The 24,125-nt window shown below is 41.8% G+C and overlaps 1 protein-coding gene across 2 annotated transcripts in view; it reads left to right on the forward strand.

Moving 5' to 3' along the window:
• The window catches only part of LOC126236567 (protein gustavus), a 343,635-nt gene that overhangs the window by 301,791 nt on the left and 17,719 nt on the right, over window positions 1-24,125 (forward strand). For both annotated transcript variants that reach the window (XM_049945975.1, XM_049945974.1), the window contains 2 exons: window positions 14,962-15,140; window positions 23,422-23,621. In XM_049945975.1, coding sequence (XP_049801932.1) covers window positions 14,962-15,140; window positions 23,422-23,621 — 379 coding nt within the window. The remainder of the gene's footprint in view (window positions 1-14,961; window positions 15,141-23,421; window positions 23,622-24,125) is intronic.

A 24,125-nucleotide genomic window follows, 5' to 3' on the forward strand; every position in this document is an offset into this window, starting at 1 on the left:
CTAGGGGTAAGATAGATACTGCCTACAGGAAAATTAAAGAGACCTTTGGAGATAAGAGAACCACTTGTATGAACATCAAGAGCTCAGATGGAAACCCAGTTCTAAGCAAAGAAGGGAAAGCAGAAAGGTGGAAGGAGTATATAGAGGGTCTATACAAGGGCGATGTACTTGAGGACAATATTATGGAAATGGAAGAGGATGTAGATGAAGATGAAATGGGAGATACGATACTGCGTGAAGAGTTTGACAGAGCACTGAAAGACCTGAGTCGAAACAAGGCCCCCGGAGTAGACAACATTCCATTGGAACTACTGACGGCCTTGGGAGAGCCAGTCCTGACAAAACTCTACCATCTGGTGAGCAAGATGTATGAAACAGGCGAAATACCCTCAGACTTCAAGAAGAATATAATAATTCCAATCCCAAAGAAAGCAGGTGTTGACAGATGTGAGAATTACCGAACAATCAGTTTAATAAGCCACAGCTGCAAAATACTAACACGAATTCTTTACAGACGAATGGAAAAACTAGTAGAAGCCGACCTCGGGGAAGATCAGTTTGGATTCCGTAGAAATACTGGAACATGTGAGGCAATACTGACCTTACGACTTATCTTAGAAGAAAGATTAAGGAAAGGCAAACCTACGTTTCTAGCATTTGTAGACTTAGAGAAAGCTTTTGACAATGTTGACTGGTATACTCTCTTTCAAATTCTAAAGGTGGCAGGGGTAAAATACAGGGAGCGAAAGGCTATTTACAATTTGTACAGAAACCAGATGGCAGTTATGAGTCGAGGGATATGAAAGGGAAGCAGTGGTTGGGAAGGGAGTAAGACAGGGTTGTAGCCTCTCCCCGATGTTATTCAATCTGTATATTGAGCAAGCAGTAAAGGAAACAAAAGAAAAATTCGGAGTAGGTATTAAAATCCATGGAGAAGAAATAAAAACTTTGAGGTTCGCCGATGACATTGTAATTCTGTCAGAGACAGCAAAGGACTTGGAAGAGCAGTTGAATGGAATGGATGGTGTCTTGAAGGGAGGATATAAGATGAACATCAACAAAAGCAAAACAAGGATAATGGAATGTAGTCGAATTAAGTCGGGTGATGTTGAGGGTATTAGATTAGGAAATGAGATACTTAAAGTAGTAAAGGAGTTTTGCTATTTGGGGAGCAAAATAACTGATGATGGTCGAAGTAGAGAGGATATAAAATGTAGACTGGCAATGGCAAGGAAAGCGTTTCTGAAGAAGAGAAACTTGTTAACATCGAGTATAGATTTAAGTGTCAGGAAGTCGTTTCTGAAAGTATTTGTATGGAGTGTAGCCATGTATGGAAGTGAAACATGGACGATAACTAGTTTGGACAAGAAGAGAATAGAAGCTTTCGAAATGTGGTGCTACAGAAGGATGCTGAAGATTAGATGGGTAGATCACATAACTAATGAGGAGGTACTGAACAGGATTGGGGAGAGGAGGAGTTTGTGGCACAACTTGACCAGAAGAAGGGATCGGTTGGTAGGACATGTTCTGAGGCATCAAGGGATCACCAATTTAGTATTGGAGGGCAGCGTGGAGGGTAAAAATCGTAGGGGGAGACCAAGAGATGCATACACTAAGCAGATTCAGAAGGATGTAGGTTGCAGTAGGTACTGGGAGATGAAGAAGCTTGCACAGGATAGAGTAGCATGGAGAGCTGCATCAAACCAGTCTCAGGACTGAAGACAACAACAACAACAATCTGGCTGAAGAAATCATCACCGTCGTTGTGGTACCGCTCAAGGAAAGTCAATGCACTGCATAAACGTTTGGTTTTGTGCACATCAGTCAACATTTTCGGTACCCAACGTGCGCACAATTTTCGGTAATTAAAGTGCTCGGTCACAATGCCATGCAAAACACTACGAGAAACATTAGGAAAGTCATCCCGCAAGGAGGAAATCGTAAAGCGTCTGTTTTCTCTCACCTTCTGTCCACTTCCTGCACCAAATTTTAACGACTGAAGGACGCCCACTCCGTTGTTCATCATGCACATTTGTGCAGCCATCTCTAAATGCTCTCACCCACTTCCTTACCATTCCATCGCTCATAATGTTTTCTCCATAAACTGCACAGATCTCACGATGAATATCGATCGCTTTTAGGCTTTTAGCACTAAGAAATCTTATAACAGCCCGTACTTCAGTCGGCGGGACTCAAGATTATCGGAGGCATCTTAAACACTCAGTACACAACGTAAACAAGGAATAATCAGACAGTAATGGCGTCAGTGTGTAGATTAAGGTACAGGCTTTCATGTAGAAATAAAATTGAGATATCTTAGCAAGTCTTCTTTTTTTAATTTCAAAGCGGTACTTTAAAAACACGCCTCGTATATGGGCGATCCAGTGCTCAGCGTGAGTTCCGAACCACCGTGCAACACGACAGATTGGAGATTAGCCTGGCACCCTGCGTGGGGCAGCTGTACTGCTGTTTTTACCTCAACTTTTCGAAAAATCATTGTTTTATTTAAAGTGATGACACTTGGTTCATCTAATCTTTAAAAAAATCATACTGTGAAATATTAACGTTAGCAGACATGCCATATGTTTTACTGAATTATGATTTATTTCAAAGAAAATTTGTAAACACTATGTTTTCCACATAATCTGGCAGGACGTGGCATGTTTTGAAACAGTCATGCATACAAAGAGCTGCATCAGAATTTAGAGACCATCAGGATTATTCTTTTCGGCATTTTCTTACCCTCTGCTTCCGACATGGAACACGCTTTGCAAACAAGTGTTGGGTGTGGGTTTTTTGTTATATACACATTTTCCTACAAATTTTACGAACGTTCAATTAGTCTATGCAGTATTTCAAACCCTTGACTACATTTTATTTCGTGTTAGTTGTTCAGTATTCAGCCACACAGAAGTGTGGATCAGTATCAGAATCGACCACTTCCTCCTCTGAATTGGAATTGCCCATCTCTTCCAGGGCGTTGAAGATATCGCTGTAAATAAACATTCCCAACGCAAAACCCTCGTAGAGCGCAACCAGTGGGTCGTCAAAGATACAAGTAGCAAACGAAAGCAGTATGGGACTCACCATAGAGCAGAAACGCAAGGAGCGCTTATGCGGAATATAGGTAGTTCAGAATTCTATGACAGCGTGGTAAGACAATGCAGAGACTCTTCCTTGTGCGGCCTATATAGCTACCAACAGAGGGCAGGAGGGTATGAATTCGACAAAGACTCAGGGACGGGAGCACAGGAAGTTTCGTATCAGCGCACACTCCGCAGCAGAGTGAAAATTCCGTTCGAAATAGTACGTTATTTTCTTAACAAGCCAGAAATTCATTTCATCAACGCATGTTGGTCACTCGGTTTCGAAGAAATGTTGTGGGCCTGCGTCGGGTCAGAGAATGTCAATATGTGGAGCTGGCTAGTACTAGCATTGCATTGGGTTAACTCTTTGGGGCGAAGGCTCGCAATGTACTTCATAATCCGCAGGGAAACACCTAAGAAATTTTCAGCCAACTTCCGTTGAGTTGTGTCCAAATAATGGGCCTCCCACACACGTCTTACGAGAGCTGTAGGCTTGACATGGAAGAGACTTCGCAAATGGCTCCATAAATTCACATCAGCATATACACACACCAGACAGGCTATTTATATCGACCAGAGGAGGAGGAGAAAAAATGGAGTTAACAGAATAACTCAGGAGGTTACTGGCACGTGTCATCTATCCGGCACAAACCCACAGCTGTTACGGTGTAAAAAATAGTCCTATAGAGTTAATTGATGCACTAGTGAGTGGGGATGGGGTTTTAACGTAACTTCTATCGCACATGTGTAGGCACGTGTAACTTTGTTCTGCTGGAACGTTCCGTATTTTAAGCGTGTGGAGTTCGATCAGCTGTTGCGAAGACTGGAATCGGGGGACGAAAGGGCATCGCCTGCATGTGAGTAGAAGCAGCTACTACAGAATGCGGCAAATTTGCTCCCTAAACCCACGCCGCTACCTTGAGGATGTGTCTACATGATTCGTTGGAGAACATTAGTATTCTGCGGTGCCAGTCGCTAGAGGATCAGATAATCCCGTACACATTCCAGCTTTTTCATGAGTTAAACTTTCCTTAGCACTTGCACAGAAGCCACTTGCGCTTCTTACGGGTGTGATAAGCGCAGAGTTCAGCTGTATTATCGCTTTAGAGATGGGTCTGCTTCCTGTTGGCTTAATTTTGCCTATGGATTTGCTCACTTCACGCCGAAGATGACCACTCACGTTACAGCCATTTTCTGCGTTGATCGTTCGCAGAAGTACTGTTGGCAATTTTCGTAACTGCAGTGCGCGTGTACAGCAGAAGTGGAGTATAAAAATAATCCTGACATGCAAGATTATAATTAGCCTTTTTTTCCGCTCTCTCATACCCCCTCCTTCCCCCGTTGCGGCGTTACTGATTTGCTGACACGCTATCTGATATGTTATAAAACCAGCCAAACAGCAGGTTGCTAAATGTCACGTTGCGCTACAGACAATGTCATTCCCAATTACTTGAAGTACATATTTTCCCTTTGTAACTGATAGTACCTACGCTAATGTTTCTTAATGTGAAGAGATCGAATGCATTGTGTTAAGGAAGTGGCAGGTTGTCAGCTCAAGTCGGAGGAAGGCAACGGCCTACTACCTGCACTAAGGCCGTACCAAGTAAAGCAAATCATCGGGTTTACGACATACTGATTTTTAACTGAAGTTAGAGAAGCATTGACTAACGGGGTAATTCATCCGCACAAACAGCCACATGAATATTACGAGGAACGTTCAGTAAGGCAACACTTTTTCTGAAGGCAAGCCGGTTTTATTCATCATTCCAGTACACCATATTATTCCCCACTCCTCTGGAGGGCAAAAAGAAAGAACAGTTCAGTGAAGTTCCTTAACCTCCTTTCGGGTGCGCAGAGTTGTGAAGCCTAGCGTTGTTATCGAGTAAAAAGATAGTTTGCATTTTTGTGGCGACGTACACACAGCAGGAACACAGCTGTGTGCGGCCGGGCGGTACTCCAGAAATCGGACAGATGTGTGCGACATTGTTGCGATTATAACAGAAGACTCGCCCACCGATCACCGTGCTTTTGTTCAATGCCAGGTCTCCGTAGATTTTTTGAAAGTGTCTATGAATATCTGCAGTTATGTGGTGACAGCGATCTGCTTGGAACGCACATCCGTTTCAGACACAATTTGAAGATTACTCGCAGCGCCGCCACCTATCGGAACTCCATGAAACTGTAGGGACTGAAGCGGAAATATTCCGCCATGTCCCGCAACAAATTCTGTATTTTTCCAATCGATACTGGCCGAGAAAAAAGTTAAATTACTTACTGAACGCCCATCGTAAATATTAAACAGCTGTACTTAATAGTTCGCTTAAGTCCTTCAGAAGATCGGTGGACGTAATGGTGACACTGATCTCTTGCCAGCGCCTCTGCAACGCTACCTGTAAGATGATTACCCGTAAAACTGCCACTATTTGTGCCGTAAATATTAATAAAATCTTCCTCTCAATTGAAGTAATAATTTGAAATGGCGTTCTTTATCGAAATTAGACCCTAACGTTTCTTTCTGAATTCGCACACGCACACGTCTTTGACAATGCCGTAGAAGAGTTTTTACGTTTAGTTGTGTATTCTATTCCTTACAAGAATTAACACCATTTTTCTAACAAAACTATACATTGTATACGATAAAATGAGTGACGTAAGTGAACTGGTGGGTCAGATCCCGATACCATCACAACCATTTGTAAGAACAACCTTAAGATAATTCTGTGCATTGGAACATGATTTTAAAACCTGCGTAGCGCCGACGCCCTTGTTTACGACGATGTTGCTGAACAAAGTAATGACCTTATCCACTAACACTGAAGACTCACGGTAAATGTCTGTCGGTTGCAGGACATCAGAGGGAAAGGAATTCATGTTGTCCATATATTAAAAAGAGATGAATGAAATTGTGAGCAATTTTCAAAATGTCTTTGACGTGAACATAACTTTTGTGTCGTCTTTTGGTTTTGTGACATACTTATTTAACGTTCTTCGGTGCCGCAGTTCTGCTCCTGGTTTAATTTCTCTGTGATATGGGCGTCAGCTACTTCTAATGTTTGCTTATTTTGGTTTCGTCCCAAGTTGCCATGAAAACTGATCGATAACAACGAACTTGCAGATTTTGTAGACACGTTTCAACGTTTCCATCGATTACAGTTGACTGCACGCGTAGGGAATCAGGCGTTGCGGTCAGTGTGTTGATTTTGTCATTGCTTGTGACCAATTCCCGTATGAATGTCGTCGTCGTCAGGGTAAGTTTGAAGATTGCTTCGATGCAGCTCTTCAACCAAGCCTATGCTGTGCTATCCTTTTGCTCTTTGCGTAGCTACCGCAACTTAAATCTATGTGAACCTGTAATAAATGAAGTCTTCGTCTCCATGGACAATTTTTGCACACTGCTCTTCCCCGCATTGACAGACTGAATGACGATAGCTTGTTGCGTCAGGTTGTCTACCAACTGGTCCCTTCTTTTAGTGCAGTTGTGCCATAATCTTTTTTTCCACGGTTCTATTCACCACCTTTTCATAAGTTATTCGCTCTACACATTCAACATTATTTTGCAACATCACTTCTCAGAAGCTTCTGTTTCCTCCTGATCTAAACTGCGTATCGACGTTTGACTCTCGTACAAGACTGCGCTGCAGACAGATGCTTTCAGAAAAGACTTCCTAACATTTAAATTTATATTTGACTGCAGAACTTGGCAATGCTTCACATTCGTTAAATATGTATGGCAATTGGATGTACCTGCTAACCACCTCTTCCCCTCTCCTCTCTCCCCCCTCTGTCCATCTCGCTCCCTTTTTCTTTCTGTCCTTCACTTCCTTCCCCTCTGTCATCTTCCTGTTCCTCTGTTTCCTTTTTCACTCTTACGTACGTTTCCTCCTCCCTTTCTGGCCACCTCTTCTCCACTTCCGTCCCCCACGTCACACCCTCTCCGACTCAATCTTTTTTTTATTGGCGTTGCAAAGAAAACCTTGATTGCGAAATGAACTCGCTTAAAATGAACAGTTAATTCGGTTGGGACCATTCGTATACGGGGTATGAGAGAGACCTCTCCAGCTGTTGAATCTTCGAGGACAGTATTTCGCGTGGTTTTATAATCTGCGAAAGTATAGTATTACAAAGCTTCGGGCGATTCAGATTCCGTAGTAGGAATCTAATCGTAATCTGGAAGCCAGAAATAGCAATTTACTGTTTAGTGTTAAAACTAACTGCGAGGATTAAAACGAAACTCCATATTTTCACAGCATAGAATTTTTCCTGTCAGCCTGTTCTAACAGCAAATCTTTTTGTTCCGAAAATGTAGCCAATGCCCGCCTGAATGTTTATTAGGGTAGGTTGCCAAAAAAAAAAAAAAAAAAAAAAAAAAAAAAAAAAAAAAAAAAAAAAAAACACTGAAGTAACTCTACCAAGAACTTAAAGATTTTTGCTAACAACGTTTGCCAATTATACGTAATTGTAATATATATATATCTGTTAAAAAGTATGGCCTCTGCTCGTCCAAATGTTCATTAGAGTATCGTATAAAATTTGAAGTAAATTGATCAAGGGCTTTCAGAGATTTTTGGTAACAGCGTTAATCTAAGACTCGTGTCCATATAGTAGTATAGAGCTTAAAAAATCTTTCTCAGTAACGCTTTTCTTGCTGCAGTCAATCTGCGTTTTATGTCCATTCTACTTCACCCATCGTTAGTCATTTTGCTGCCTCGTCTGCCACTGGCCGACCGTTGTGGCTGAGCCGTTCTAAGCGCTTCAGTCTGGAACCGCGCGACCGCTACGGTCGCAGGTTTGAATCCTGCCTCGGGCATGGATGTGTGTGATGTCCTTAGGTTAGTTAGGTTTAAGTAGTTCTAAGTTCTAGGGGACTGATGACCTGAGATGTCAAGTCCCATAGTGCTGAGAGCCATTTGAACCATTTTTCGTCTGTCAATTTGTGTGTCACCAGTCTTAAAATCGGCTACTAATTTAGGCTAAATTCTATTGTCCATCATTGTATAAGTCCCCCCCCCCCCCCCCCCGCCCCGAAGATTAACTTTCCTTCAAAGCCATTGCTTGTCCCTGACGGAGCTACAATATCGATGGCAGGTCTCGAAGTTGTAAATAACGCAGGCGTGCCAACCCCTAAATGTTCCGGAACGGCAGACGTCGCAGTATTTTCGTCTCGGACAAGGACGCTGTTGGCAGCGCGCACCGAGTGGTGTGCAGGGCGGCTGCGGCCTTGCAGCCGGCTGGGTACTCGCCGTGCTACTGACCCCGCCGAGCCGGCCTTGGCTCGTAACGTTGCCTCGTGCAGCCGAACCACCTGTCCACAGAAGAAAACACGCCAGTCCTGGCGCACACTGCTGCTGGCAGGGTTCTTTCCAACTACCGGATGCAGCCCTATCAAAGTTACTGGTGCACAGCAGTCGTTGCTGCTTATCCACTTTCCCGTCTAGTATGCAAGCTCAAGTAACGTTCCGAACTACTCACATTAAACTTCCTGGCAGATTAAAATGTGTGCCGGACCGAGACTCGAACTAGGGACCTTTGCCTTTCGCGGGCAAGTGCTCTACCAACTGAGCTACCCAAGCACGATTCACGCCCCGTTGTCACAGCCTTAGTTCTGCCATTACCTCGTCTCCTACCTTCCAAACTTTACAGAAGCTCTCCTGCGAACCTGCAGAACTAGCACTCCTGAAAGGTAGGAGACGAGGTACTGGCAGAACTAAGGCTGTGAGAACGGGGCGTGAGTCGTGCTTGGGTAGCTCAGTTGGTAGAGCACTTGCCCGCTAGAGGCGAAGGTCCTGAGTTCGAGTCTCGGTCCGGCACATAGTTTTAATCCGCCAGGAAGTTTCATATCAGCGCACACTCCGCTGCAGAGTGAAAATCTCATTCTGCTCACATATTGATAACTCGGCTTAGATTATGCACTTGCCGAACAGATTAGAGTCGATGCAAGAACCTCGTAAAATCTTGAAAAGATATTTAGTCTATCGAAGACAGGGTGTTATGCATTATTCAGTAAATTAACCACCACTCACGGTTTCAGAGTTGCCTATTCCTACTGCGCGACAGCTGTCTGCAAGACAATAAGAGAAGCGATCTATGATCGTGTGACATGTTACGTTTATCGACAATCCCTCCTGTCGTTGTTGCCTTGTTTTTTTTTTACCTTGTTTAGCCACGCGAATGATTAGACTGAAAAATTCCTCATAAGATGCATTCGCAGTTGCGAATATGGACAACTGCCAGTTGTATAATGGAATGAGTGAGAAAAATTGTGTCGATCCGGTATTTGAAACCAGATTTCCCGGTTATCGTGAGCAGTCGCCTTACCATTTGGCAATCCGAACACAACTCACGGACAGACCCAAGGTTCCACATGTTGTTAATCATGTCAACAACCTGTACTCGTACATAAATTATGTACGTTCTAGTACAGGGGAGACATTTCACTTGAAAGTCGCTTGCGTAGTGTCGCCGCGTGGTATTGCAGTGCCTGTGTCATTCAGAATGACGATAAAAAAAAGGTCCGTCGGACAAACATGCATGTCAGAAGGAACTGGCACTCCTGCGACTACAGCCGTTATCAAATATATGAAATGTATTCGCAATTGCGAGACGGGGACTAGAACCCAAATTTCCCGCCTGTTGCGAGTGGTAGCCTTACCATTTGGCTATACGAACATCACTCGCGGCCACACCCAAACCGCCATATATCGTCAACCATGTGTCTACAACCGTGCGTGCATTTCCGAAGAAACATTGCATCGTACTTTCGAATAACACAGGCATTGCAATATCGTATCGAAAAACTGTTCAGTCCATGATTGCACGTGAAATTATGTTAAACCTTTTAGCATAAAATTACAATTACGAGCAACTTAAATTACTTAGACCGCATAGATAATATTGTGGGGAAGGCGAAACAGACTGCGCTACGTTGGCAGAACGCTTTGAAGATGCGACAAAACCACTACAGAGACAGCCTACATTACACTTGTCCGTCCTCTGCTGGAATATTGCTGCGCGGCGTGGGACAGGTACGACAGACGGAGGACATCGAAAGAGTGCAAGGAAGGGCAGCTCGTTTCGTATTATCGCGCGATTGGGGTAGGTGTGTCACTGATACGATACGCGAGTTGAGGTGGCAGTCATTGCGGCGAGATCTATTTACGAAATTTCAATCACCAGCTTGCTCTTCCGAATGCGAAAATATTTTGTTGACACCCACCTACGTAGGGAGAAATGATGATGATGATGATGATGATGATGATGATGATGATGATGATGATGATGATGATGATAAATCAGAGCTCAAACGGAAAGCTTTAGGTGTTCCTTTTTCCCACGCGCCATTTCAGAGTGGAATGGTGTAGTAGTAGTAGTAGTAGTAGTATGAAAATGGTTCGATGAACCCTCTGTCAGGCACTTACGTGTGAATTGCAGAGTAACCATGTAGATGTAGATTTTACTTTAACACGTATTCGGTTTGCCTTTTTGTAATTCAGCCTTAACATTATGTTTTTTTGTATGAAAATGTTCTACATTTATTATGATTTTTTCCGTCAAGTTTCGCCAGAAGTCCCGACATAGTCTAAAGTTGAAGCGTGAACTATCGGATTTCGTGAACTGAAACCTCTTCTTGTCAGAATGACAAAAGTATGATCGTCAGTGGTGATTCACTTCTGCAGAGTTTCTGTAAAGGGTCGGCCGCCGACGCGTTGATGAAACTTCGTGCGCATTTGCTTTTTACATTGTAATGTCACTAATGGAGATTGACTTGACAGGAATTCTGGCAATGTTACCCCATCTGAAGAGGTCGATGGCCGAAATGACACCCCCCATGTTTTCGAAAAGAAGCCTTTACCACACGTTACGAAGTAGGCGGTTTTGCAAACGTGTTGGTGTTTATCATATTAATGAAATTGTTAACGCTGGTACACTAATGCTCTCGACCGCAAAGCGCTACTGAATCAATTTTGGTTTAGCCGATTCTTTCTAAACGTAGATGTACTAGACCCTTAAATTGAATTTTCATAAGGTCTTAGTCGCACAAACTTTTTAGATTTACTTAAACAGTTTAGCAGACACTGCTGTTGGTCCCTCTAACCTTCAACGCATTGCAGGGGAGTGCTATAGCAGGCTAGCTAAAGTTAAGGCGGAATTCATCACCTGTAGGAATTTCTTAGAATAAAATAACGACCTTGCTTTCCTATTTACCTGGACTGTCGACTCAAAAGTAACGGCATTACAACAGTGGCGATATTTGATTTTAGCTTAAACAATGCATTGTAATAATGTGTAGTGCACGTAGATCTTACTGGGTGATGCTGTTCGGGTAGTTGCCTTTTCACCGGTAGAGTGCGAAGTGCACGAGAGTGGCGGAGCTTTATTTACCACGAAGGTATATGTAGCTCATTTTCCTGTCGTAGAGAAGTTACAGGCGCAGTATCATAAAGGCGTTTAACACCTGAAACGATTATAGTTTGATGGCTAAGGTTGGCACCAATCGGAAATGACACTAGCGCCTCTGTCTTTAGACTCCTAAATTTTCAAGCTAAAGGGCCGAGAAGCGAAGCAGCTTTGCGGGATTTTGTGTATCGTAAGATAAGGCAAAGAACCTCAAGATTTCTAGGTTATTCTGTGATATGTAAGTATAAAATTACAGAAATGTACACATTTGTTAGTGCATAGTTACCGTATTTTGTATTGCGTATGGAAGATTTTTGGTAGTTACGTCCAGACAAGCGTGACCGTACGTGGTTTTAAAATTTGCATATTATTAGAACATACCTAATTATTTAAGACATTGTAGTCTGACACTGACGCAAAGAAGCTGATTAAAAACCAGGAAATGACGTACTTAGAGTACTAGATTCAGATTTCGTAGCATCCAAAAGATTTTACTGTTTGAGCTCTGCGCTGCAACGTTTCCTTACTAATGCTTAAGTATCACATACCACCGTTTTTTCTGGAATATATTAGCTTGAAGGGAAAATTGACAAACTGTTGCATAATGTATTTAACAATAGACGGAAAGTGACTTCTCGTTTGAGTATTTCTGCACGTGTTTCGAAGGAAATTAATCAGTGTTTCTCCGAAGAAGTTTTGGTAGCCATTTTGTGGACCTTGTATTTTATTTATTAATTCTTTGCAGATATTTGAAATTTCTTAGATTTGCAGGATTGTTGACTTTCGAGCCCGAGTTGAAAATTGTTCAATGATGCCATTTCAGTACAGTCAAAATTCTGAAATACCAGGTCATAGAAATGTATTCGTTACATTCTAGACGCCATATTTCGATATTGAATTTCAGAACATGATTTGGGTACGGTTTGAAAGTTGTCACAGAGCGAAATGTTAGTTGATAAGTCATTGGACCCCCGACTTGGAATAATGAAATTAGTCACCACTTGGATATCGGCATAAAGATTTTTCTTAAAAATGCCGGGATGGTTCCTACACGTTAGCGTTATACCTTTAAACCTCTTAGATTCTGCGAAGATACTCCCCCGTATAAAACAGCTTCAGACTTCTAACTACTTTACAAATGAGGCAGCGTGCTAAACCTTAGACTAAGCGTGTAAGCGAAAAAAAGTAAGCTACAGAAAAAGTTTGCAATTACGTTTAAAGCATGTTAGAAGTCAAAAACAGCTTTCATTGTGAGAGACTGGGTGAGTATTAAAAAATTATATAGGTAACTCGCACTCCGTTTTAAGTAAAAAAGAGTTTTCCACGCATGTCAATGCTTACTCGTCTTTCATCCCTCGAACGGTACGTCGTACAGTGGTACAATCTTTGCAGGTACTTTCAGTGGTATTTATTGATACTGTCTGCAAAATGTCGCAAATAATCATTAGAAAAGTAATAAATTAAAACGTCGTGTCAGATGTTTAAGTTTTACTGCATGACCAACGAAAATGTAGTAAGCGATAAATTTCCTTCATTTCATCATTTTGTGGGGGTCTCAGCTAGTCGTAAAGGTTTGAAATTGTGTGTAAAGCGCAGACTACTGTTTCTCATATACTGAATGAAGATAGTCAGTGCTGAGTTAAGCTGCTTGAAGATACAGTGTTTCTAATTACAATACTTACTTTGCTGTGTTAAACCTTTAAGGGAAGCAAATCCGCGAAATAATAAATTTTTTATTTTGTTAAGTTACACCGTAGTCCATCCCGATCCGGAATATGTATGGTTTATGTATGTTTGGTGCATATTAACAGGAAAGAGCGCATGTCCGGGACAAGCCCCCTTTTGCTGTCACTTGAACTGTATGTAACCAGGCTGCAGCAGACTGTCTTTACTCAATTTATTCTTTGATCGTTCCTTTGCAAGTTGGTTGACCTGACGTAAAGTGACTGTAAGTAATAGCTGAACATAAGCTTTGTTTACATTTTACTCGTACTGATTTGAAATCACACTTACCCATCGGAAGTAATCTTATTGTGTTTATAGTTATATTCTAACGTGCAGATGGTACATTAGGGTAGAATAAGGAAGTTTAACAGTAGGAATAAGTTTAAAAATAAGACTCCTGTCATTCTCTCTGTCCAGAGTGCACCGACTTAATCTGTAAGCGATGAATGTAGACATAACTATCCCCTACTAATGTCAGTAGCAGGTGTTATAAAACGTATCTCTAGAGACTTAACTAACAAAACCTTGCTTGCTAAATGGGAAAACTCAAAGCCCCAAAGACGTTTTAATGGCAGTGATGAGTCAGCCAGCGGGCTGAAAGTTTTCAGGGATACAGGCATAGAACCTGGGGTGACCCCATGCATTGCCCTCCTGTCAGTTGACCAGGTAGGGTGTGGAAGGTTGAGAAAAGTACCCTACCAATGACAAAAGAGGCAAGAATTCGAAAGAGGGCCTCCAAACATATTTTGGAGGATGCAGAAACCCGCAACGAAGCCAGCCGTGGACCTGGCGAGTATCACCTCTAAATGTAAGTTGTATGGGAAGTGAGGGAGCATACCATTTTATACACGTGGAAGCCGAGGACTAAGAGAGGATACTGAACGTATACAGAGGACAGCACAATTGGTCACAGGTTTGCTTGATCGATGGGAGAGTGACAAAGATGCTGAAGGAATGAACTGGTATACTCGTCAAGATAGTAATTACTCCCATACGTATCGCTCACATAGGGATCATGTAAGGGTAATATTAGAGTAATTACAGCGCGCAGAGAGCCATTCAATCAATAATTCTCGCGTTCCATACTTGAATGGAACGGGAAGGAACCCAAATATCTGGTACAATGGGACTTACCGTCTGCTGTGCACTTCACGGTGGTTTCCAGGGTATAGACGTAATGTAGAAAAGATTTCAAGAAGTTTAAGTGAATCTTACTGAAAGTATGAAATGTTTAGCTTTAGGTAATACATTTAGGGTCAGTGTCAATGACACTTGGTACAGAGTTAAATTCACCCTTTCATTAAAATTAGAATTATGGCTATCGATTAAGAGGTTCGACAGATATTTAGATACTACTGTTCTAAATGCCAGTTTCTTACGTCCCATTCGTTTTTTGGAATCCCTACCATGATAACATTGCTACTACTACATAACGTATAGCCTTTGAAGGAAGGGTTTCAAATTTGGTTCGATTTGAGCAAATAGTTTTAGAGAAAAGTGTAACAACGTTATTATTGTCAACCACGGGAAAGTCACTCACGACCGGGTCCCCTAACGTAAGGATAGAGTATTTTAAATTCCGCCAATAATTAACGCGACAAATTGAAAATCAACTTTGTTCCGCCGCTGGAAGCAGTCGGAAGACAACCTGCAGGTGGGATTGTGGGCGTGAACAGGGGTAGCCATACGATAACGTAAGACATGCTTTGTGAGCAGTCGCATTACCTGGGGTGTGTGTGTGTGTGTGTTGTTGCAGGAGGTACAAGAGCAGAGCAGTGAGCAGCCAGAGCGCGCGGGCGTCGCACGGGCTGGCCGTGCGGGAGCTGCGCCGCTACAGCTACAAGGCGGCCGTGCTGCCCAGCAAGTCCGCCTCGCTGCTGGAGAGCCGGCGCGCGCACGCGCGCAGGGGCATGAACATGGGCCAGAAGATCTCAGGTACCACAGTTAGGTTGCTGTAACCTACAACCCTTCGAACCTACAACCCTTCGAACCTACAACCCTTCGAACCTACAACCCTTCGAACCTACAACCCTTCGAACCTACAACCCTTCGAACCTACAACCCTTCGAACCTACAACCCTTCGAACCTACAACCCTTCGAACCTACAACCCTTCGAATCTCCTTACTGCAAAAAGCCTTGATCTGCCACTACAGGTCTTACTCACTCCCGTACCCATTCTTCAGGATGTAGCACAATTGGCCCCTTTTCCCGCCATTTTTTCTTGAGGTTAGGTTAGTGGACGTAGCACAATTGGCCTATTTTCCCGCCAAAATCCGCCATATTGGATGATGTCATGCGCTGTTGCCAAGTCTACATGCCGCCATCTTGGATGTCATCACCGCCATCTTGAATAAATTTGGCAACAATGCAGCGTGAGCTGACACCCCCTTGTCCCCATATGTCAACTGATTCTTTTGTCAAATTATTACAAATTTATTTTCTTCAGACTATGATACAGTATGTCATTAGTTCAACTATTTACCCACCTATTCTTGAGCAGCACCACATTTCGTAAGCGTCTGTTCTCTTCTTGTCTAACTGTCCCTCATCCAGAAAGATTTTCACTCTGCAGCGGAGTGTGCGCTGATACGAAACTTTAAAACTCTGTGCCGGACCGAGACTCGGAACTCTGAACCTTTGCTTTTCGCGGGCAAGTGCTCCAGCAACTGAGCTACCTGAGCATGATTCGTGCCCTGCCCTCACAGCTTTACTTCTGCCAGTACCTCGTCTCCTACCTTCCAAACTTTGCAGGAGAGCTTCTGTAAAGTTTGGAAGGTAAGAGACGAGGTACTGCCAGAAGTAAAGCTGTGAGGACGGGGTGTGAGTCGTGCTCGGGTACCTCAGTTGGTAGAGCAGTTGCCTGCGAAAGGCAAAGGTTCAGAGTTAGTCTCGGTCTGGCACACAGTATAATCTGCCAGGAAGTTTCTTGTCCCTCATCCGAGTGTAATTTCTCTGTCAAACTATCTTGGATATGGGACAGTGGCCGGTCTGATATATACCGAAGGAAAATTGCCAAACAGCTGTACGATTTCAGAAGTAATTTTATTTAGGAGAGCAGTCTTGGCATATTATTAATGCCATCTTCCAGCCTTATGCACTACATGCAAAGGGAATTGGATACATTGATGTACGCGTTAACTGGAGCCGTCGATCTGTATCCTGTGAATTTTTTTGTGGTTCATTTTGAAGACTTAACTATAGTTGTAAAGACTTTGAAGTACACACTTCACAAAAAATTCACAGGGTCCAGGTATTGATGGCTCCAGTTATGCATGCACTCACATATCTAATTCTCTATATGTGGAATGCATAGACACATGAAGATAGCATTAATAAGATGCCAAAACTGGTCTTCTAAATCAAGTACTAACTTCTGAAAACATACGGCTGTTAGGTGATTTTTTCTTTTTTGTAAAAAAAATGTAACTTTGGTCCAAAAATACTTCCTAATAATTAAATTTATATTACATGTTAGGTAATTCCTCTTTAACAAAAAAAGTTTTCTTGTATTTCTAGTCTGCATGTTATATAGTCTCTGCTTTGGTTATCAACTATTTTGCAGCCACAGATACAAAAGCTTAAACTTTTACCATTTAAATTGCTAATTTAATTCACTCCACATCACCTGATGTAACTCTGCCTCATTGTGTGTCCCTTGTAAGATGAACTTCAATAAAAATAGAACATCTTTTCAGATGCTTGAGCACAGTGCCCGATCTAATCGTCTTGTTAAACTAGTGTTGTTGCCACAGCAAACTGTTACGTAGAACCGAATGGTCCAAAAGCTTAGCTTAATTGAGAAATTTGAATGTCGTGCATTTGGCATTGTGAAGGAACTCTGTGATTATACCTGTGGTGTAATTGACACATTCAAATGAAACTCTGTAGCTCCAGAGACCATTTAAAGTCTCCAACATGTGTGTAGTGTATATAAGTAGACTGAATGACGAATGAAAATTTGTAAGTTGGGATAAGAACCTGGGTCTCCTGTCCATTAGGCAGATACGCTAACTCCCATGCCACCCTGACGCAGTGGCTTTGCATGACTGCACTGACAACCTTACTGTGCCTTCCTCCTCAATCCAAATTCTCATTCATGCCTGAGCCCACTTGGTCTTTACCCTAAACTCTAACATAATTGCAGAGGCTCAGTAGCTTTATTGGAATAGCAGCTCAGCATCAAATGAAACAGAAAATGTGTGAAAACATAGTTGTAAATGCTTTCATTGAGTTCGAATTCTGGCTTTGGTACAAATTTTCGTTCGCCACTTCAGTCTGCATATATACTTCGTGAAGCACATTTCTCAGACAATGTCAGAGAAATTAGAGAGGGATGAAAGCATTTCGGGCACTACACAGTATAAAGTATCAAAATATTAAACATCTTCTCTAGGATAAGGAAGAATTCCATTTAGATTTTGTTTACTTGTAACGGCAACACATTTGTCAGTGACGTTACGTCTGGTCTTAAACGATTTGAAAACTGTATTGATAGTTGATCGCATTCATGTTCAGTTTTTTATTCCATTGTAAACTTCACCATGGTATTGCTGTGTAAATAAATTTATTGGAGAGAGACAATACATCCATATATTTACCATTTGCTTTGATTACCTGTGTCACTTTAATACAAAATAATCCTTTAGGTTACAGATCATCTGGAAAAAGCAGCCCATTTCTGGTTAGTGCCAAGACACTTGATTCCATTGAAATGATAGAATGTTAGAGTAGTCAAAAGGTGGCTGTATGGTATAAAAATTACTATAGCACACAATTTCCAACCCCTAAGAACAACATCCTTCAGAAAGTACAAGAATGGGTGGGGGTGCTGGTGGAAACTGCAGCAGAAAGAAAAAAAAAGTGATGAGGAGCAGCCACCACCATTGGCCCTGAAAGCTCACATGTTTCACATACTCTGTTTTCTCTCGCCACTGCTTGGTAAATTGTTAATCTATCCATATCACAATTTCTGTATACGTGTTGCCAGAGCCCAAGGGCACGTTACGCAATTTGTTGGCAACTAAATTGTGAAGCCAAGTTTTCAATAAATTTTTCAGTGTACCCTTGGACTTCGATGGCTGATTTCGTGGTTATAATTAAAAAAGAACTTCTATCACTCTTGTAGAGGAGTTTGCAAATGTACTTAACCCGCTAATCTACTTAACTCTCCAGTGGCTGCACTCTCTGATTTCGTAATTTGTCATTTTTTAGAGAAAACAGATGGTAAAGACTGAAATAAAATGGCTTGTCATGGTATAGTTATATATTTGAGGTAAGAATAAGTAAAGTAGTACTTATATTATTAAAATACTACACATCAGTCAAAATCTTCAATCGGAACAAATTTCCATTTACTTGTAAAGTCACACAGGGGTGACCCATATTTTTGACGTATTTTTGACGAGGATGCTTTTGCAGACATTGTTTCTGCAACTTTTGCACATCATATGACATTTTGTCATCCACATGAACGACATATTCCAGGTTGAGGTTCATCTCGTGAACCTGTCCTCTTCTGTGAATCTTCGTAGAATTATTTGTATGTCTGTTGGAAGGTTCATTAGTTCCAATCTTTATTCCAGAAGAGCATTTATAAATCTATGACAGCTTCTTTTGTAGAAGTTTCCTATTGACGCATGACAGTTGGGGGGGGGGGGGAGGGGGGGGAGAAGGAGAAATTGTACTGGAAATGATGGTGTTGAAATGATTGTGTTGTTTTGACTTCCCTCTTATTACTAGTCTGGAATTCAACTGGAATTGCTTTCTTTCTTTTCCTTTTCTCCCCCAAATTCTGATATTCGTTAACTTTGTATCAGAAAATTCTAATCTGGACTACAGCTGATAAAATAGTTAAGTTGTAATGTTCCTATTCATGTCCTCAGTGGGAGTTAGGTCTTTTGACACCTTCAGGCTTATTTGGTTTTGGGTATGATCCAGCCAATGTGCACTTCGAAATATAAATGTCTTCATGTCACTAGGGACACGCATTTTGTACCGTACTTTGTAGGCTGGTTTCTAATGTACTGTGCAAATCCACTGTCATCTCCCACCTGCGACTGTTCAGGTTCATTATTGTGGTCGTCAGCTTCAATAATTTCCATATCAGATTCAGTGTCAGATTCATCACATGTCAACTCGTCTTCCAAAATTTTCAATACTATTTGTAGGATCTCTTCAGGATGCTTTCCAGTGTCAAGTTCCCTGAGAATATAGTCATGGAACCATCTGTTAAGACTGTAAATAAGAATAAATATTGAAAACATGTGTAACACATTGTAAACATATAAAGTTGAACTAACTTGTGCCTGTAGCCAAGGTGCTATTGAACACTACTTTTCCCAAAACCCGATGGATTCCAAACCTAAAACTGCCTTCCTAGTTGATGTGATCTACTCTATAATCATGCACGAATACTTCTCCTTTAAAGCCATTACCATAAACAAATCTTGGGTATGGCTTGGACAGCTGCATGGCACCATCCTATGCCAACCAAGTCATGGGCCATCTAGAGGAATCCTCCTTAAACACACAGAAACCCAAACTCCTCACCTGGTTCAGATTCGTTGACTGTATCTTTGTGATCGGGATCGAGGCTGAGGACACCTTATCCACATTCCTCCAGAGCCTAAACGGCTATTTCCCAATTCACTTCACCTGGTTGTACTCGACCCAACAAGCCACCTTCCTTGATGTTGACATCCACCTTAAAGATGCCTGTGTCAAAAGCTCAGTCTCTATCAAACCTACCAACAACAAGCAATACATATACTTAGACAGCTGCCAGTCATTTCGTATCAAGAAGTCCTTTCCATACAGCCTAGCCATTCACGGCCGTCGCATGTATAGTGATGAGTGGTCCATATTGAAATATACGGGGGTCTCGCCAAGGCCTTAAGACTGTAATTACTTCACCAACTTTGTACAAAAACAGATCTCTCATGCATTACTTCACCAGTCATCCTCCACCTCCCGAGCCGGCCGAAGTGGCCGTGCGGTTAAAGGCGCTGCAGTCTGGAACCGCAAGACCGCTACGGTCGCAGGTTCGAATCCTGCCTTAGGTTAGTTAGGTTTAACTAGTTCTAAGTTCTAGGGGACTAATGACCTCAGCAGTTGAGTCCCATAGTGCTCAGAGCCATTTGAACCATTTGAACCTCCACCTCCCGAAGTCCTGCCATCCAGCCACAGAGGAGCATTCCTCTCGTGACTCATTACCACCCAGGACTGGAGAAGCTGAACCACATCAGGTTTTTGAGTCCCTCTCATCATGCCCTGTAATGAAGAATGTCCTACTCACTACCTCCCCACCCCTTCCCACAGTGGTATTCTGCCACCCATCGAAACTACACAGTATCCTCATCCATCCCTTACACTACCCCTGCTCCAAACCCCTTGCCTCCTGGCTCGTTTCCCTGTAATAGACCTAGATGCAACTCCTGTCCCATACATCCTTTTACCATCACCTTCTCCAGTCCGACCACAAGCGTCACCTATCCCATCAAAGGCAGGGCTACCTGTGAAACCAGACATGATCTAAAAGCTAAGGTGCATTCTATGTAGGCATAACCAGAAAGCTCTCTGCATAAATGGCCACTGACAAACTCTGGCCAAGAAACAGCTGGACCACCCTGTTGCTGAGCATGCCGCCCAACACGACATTCATTATTTTGATGACCACTTCACAGCCTGTGCCATATGGGTCCTTCCCACCAACACCAGCTGTTCTGAGTTGCGCAGGTGGGAACTCTCCCTGCAATATATCCTACGTTCTCAGAACCCACCTAGCTTCAACCATTATTATGCATTGTCCTTACCCATGTAGCCCCTTTCCTGTCCCCATACCAGCACTAACAGCCCTCGCATCCCCCCCCCCCCCTCCCCCATTTAATCACACAACTGTACTGAGCTGCCCTACCCCCCTCTTCACCTCATCCCTGTATGCTCCTACAAGCAGCACTTTGCTGTTCTCCACATCTACTCGGATGTCATTCCCCCTTCCTGTCCCACCCTCATCCATACCCCCACCACCTGGTGGTTGCTTCTCTCATCATGTGCTGCTTCTTGCAGTCTGGTTTCAGCAGCATTTTCCATTGTGTTTAAAAGTTGAAAAATAGTTACACGATATGGAGTGTGATAGCAAGTGGAGCACTGTGGTTGAAATGAAGCTAACAGTAGTGTTGTAACTAAATGATGGCCAGATCTGGTATAAAACAAGATCACACATGCTCAATCTATGATGGAGATTGAATAGTGGCTTCCATAGAAGCCCACTACTAGCAACAGCCAATACAGTCAGAAAAACCAAGTAAGGTGGTGTAGCAGTTAGTACAGTGAAATCGCATTCGTCTGGATGACAGTTCTAATTCTTGTCTGGCCATCCTGATTTAGGTTTTCTGTGATTTCCCTAAATCTCTTCAGGCAAATACTGGGATAGTTTCTTTGAAAAGGCATGGCTGACTTTCTTCCCCATCCTTCCCTAATCTGATGGAACTGATGACCTTGCTGTTTGGTTCTCTCCCCCTCAAATAAATAAACTAACCACACAGAAAACTAAAATTTGGGGCAGTGAATATACCATGGTGAATCCACCGGAAGGTTAAAGAACATACATGTTGATGTCTATACATCTGTACTTCAGGTACTAATTATCTGTAGGTTAGTGGTAGCCTGTTTCCCTTTTTCAGTTGTTTCCATCCTGGATTTCTAGTGTAGTAAATTTCAGCTTATGTTTCTTTATATAGGAAAAATTAAATATGTTAGCACAAGCAGTTTGCAAAAGCTGTGTTTCATAGTCCAACTAATGAATGTAACTCAATGCAACTAGTTACACGTATCTTTTACAAAATACGTCTTTAAAAATAGTGGTTTGGGCATTTTTGACAGCAGTGTTGTTATTTTTTAAATTAAAATGAAATCCAAAACAATCTTTCGTAGAAAATATGTGATAATATTTACCAATACAATACCATGTCACATGGCATGAACATGGTGAGTGAGACAGTTCTGCTGTTTCAACCATGCAAAGAGTACACAAACTTGTGCATCCACTCTAAATCTCTTCCCTACATTATTACTAATTAAAATTTTTAAACCATATTAAATTTGGGCAAAACTGCTGCATAACTTTCATGACATTTTGCAACTTTCCAAAATGCCTTTTAAAACCGTTAACTTCGTCTGGAACTGAATTTGCACAGCATTGTTCAATTCTTTAGGTAACACTTGCCCAAAATTTTTAATTTGGAAATGATCAGGTGGACTTAAGTCCTATAATTGGTGTGGAATGATAAATACACTTCTGTATGTGCATTTACATAAATTTGTCTTCGGTGTTCTAACACCATTTCATTTTGGGCATCCTAGTGGAAACTACTGCCCCCATCAGTGGTGCTGTTAAGTATGTGGTTACTTCCTAAGACAGAATTATTCCAGCCTAATTTAGAACTTGTCTAAATTACTAATAAATATTATTCATGCATGTCCACATGATACACACACACAACAAAGGATTTGCTTGGAAGTTTTACTCCTTTGCTTTTGCCAGTATGAAAAAAATTGATTATGTAAGTTTGTTTCTCCTACTTTGGTTTCGTAATGTTTCTTTCTATCATAAAGAAAATCCCGTGTAATGTAAGCACATTTAGTGTTTCACAAATGACATGAGAATCATTTCAGCAGATAAACATACTCAAATTGAAGATACTTCCCAATAGGATTAATTTTATTATTTTTGTTATGTACATTGAAGCAATTAGCATTATTCACCTGCTGTATATTGGGCTAAATCAGAATTCATTTTTGTATGAGTAACAGGGCTTTTGTAAATTTCTTTTAATGAAACAAAGTAGTACATGCCTTGAAAGTAGCACTTAACCACAGTCTACCTATTTGGGGCACTTCAGTGGAGCACAGAGAAATTGTTCTGCACTTCAGTAGAAGGCCCATTGCATACTACCATTAGAAAACTTGTGCAGTTAAGTGTGAAATTTAATATAAAAAAGATGGAAAGTATTTTTAACTCCATATAGAACTCCATAGTTACTACCCACAAAGTGTGAAAGATGTTGCCATGAAACTGAATTCACAACTTTAGTTTTAGTTTAAATTTTTGGAGAGCATAGCAGCAGTAGCTGTTGTTCACATTTTAATATTATGTAAAATGTTAACATTAAATGTATATAACCGTGACTTCGCTTTAAGTAAGTTTTGTGCCTCAGCCGTGGCCTCAGGTGGAGTAAAGACTGTGAACCGCGAGAGCCCACAACCATACAAGCCCGTAATCCCACGGGAGCTGGCGCAGGACTTTGCACGACCTGCACGCCTTGACATCTTGCTCGATATGCCACCCGCCAGCCGTGAGTGCCAGATAAAACATGCGTGGAACTCTGAGGACCGATCCCTCAATATCTTTGTGAAGGTGAGTATTCTTCGTAAGTCACACACACACACACACACACACACTCTCTCTCTCTCTCTCTCTCTCTCTCTCTCTCTCTCTCTCTCTCTCTCTCTCTCTCTCTCTCTCTCTCTACGATCTCATCCATATTACTATGCAAGAATAAACTTTTATTTGTAATCGTTTCTTGTTTGTGGCCCAGACATGGCTTCTTCTTTTAGGTTAATAAAATTGTCTAAATTTTGTCATTTTACTATAGTGAGTTTACAGATACTGCATATATAGCTTTTCTTCACTGTAGTCTGATAGTGGTCTTTGGATTGGATATTTAGAGTGACCTCTTAGTGGAGTGAATTGTCATTTCACAATGACATGACTTTCAGCAGTCATTCAAGGAAAAAAGCTGTGATTGTATTTCCGTTGTAGTCATAGTAAAAAAGAAATTCTTACAGTAAAGTGCAGCACCAATCGAGGTTAAAATTATGCTACTCATTTTAATCTAAAACATGTTTCCTATTGGTAACT

This window comes from Schistocerca nitens, chromosome 2 (genome assembly GCF_023898315.1).
Source record: "Schistocerca nitens isolate TAMUIC-IGC-003100 chromosome 2, iqSchNite1.1, whole genome shotgun sequence".
NCBI classification, from domain to species: Eukaryota; Metazoa; Arthropoda; class Insecta; order Orthoptera; family Acrididae; genus Schistocerca; species Schistocerca nitens.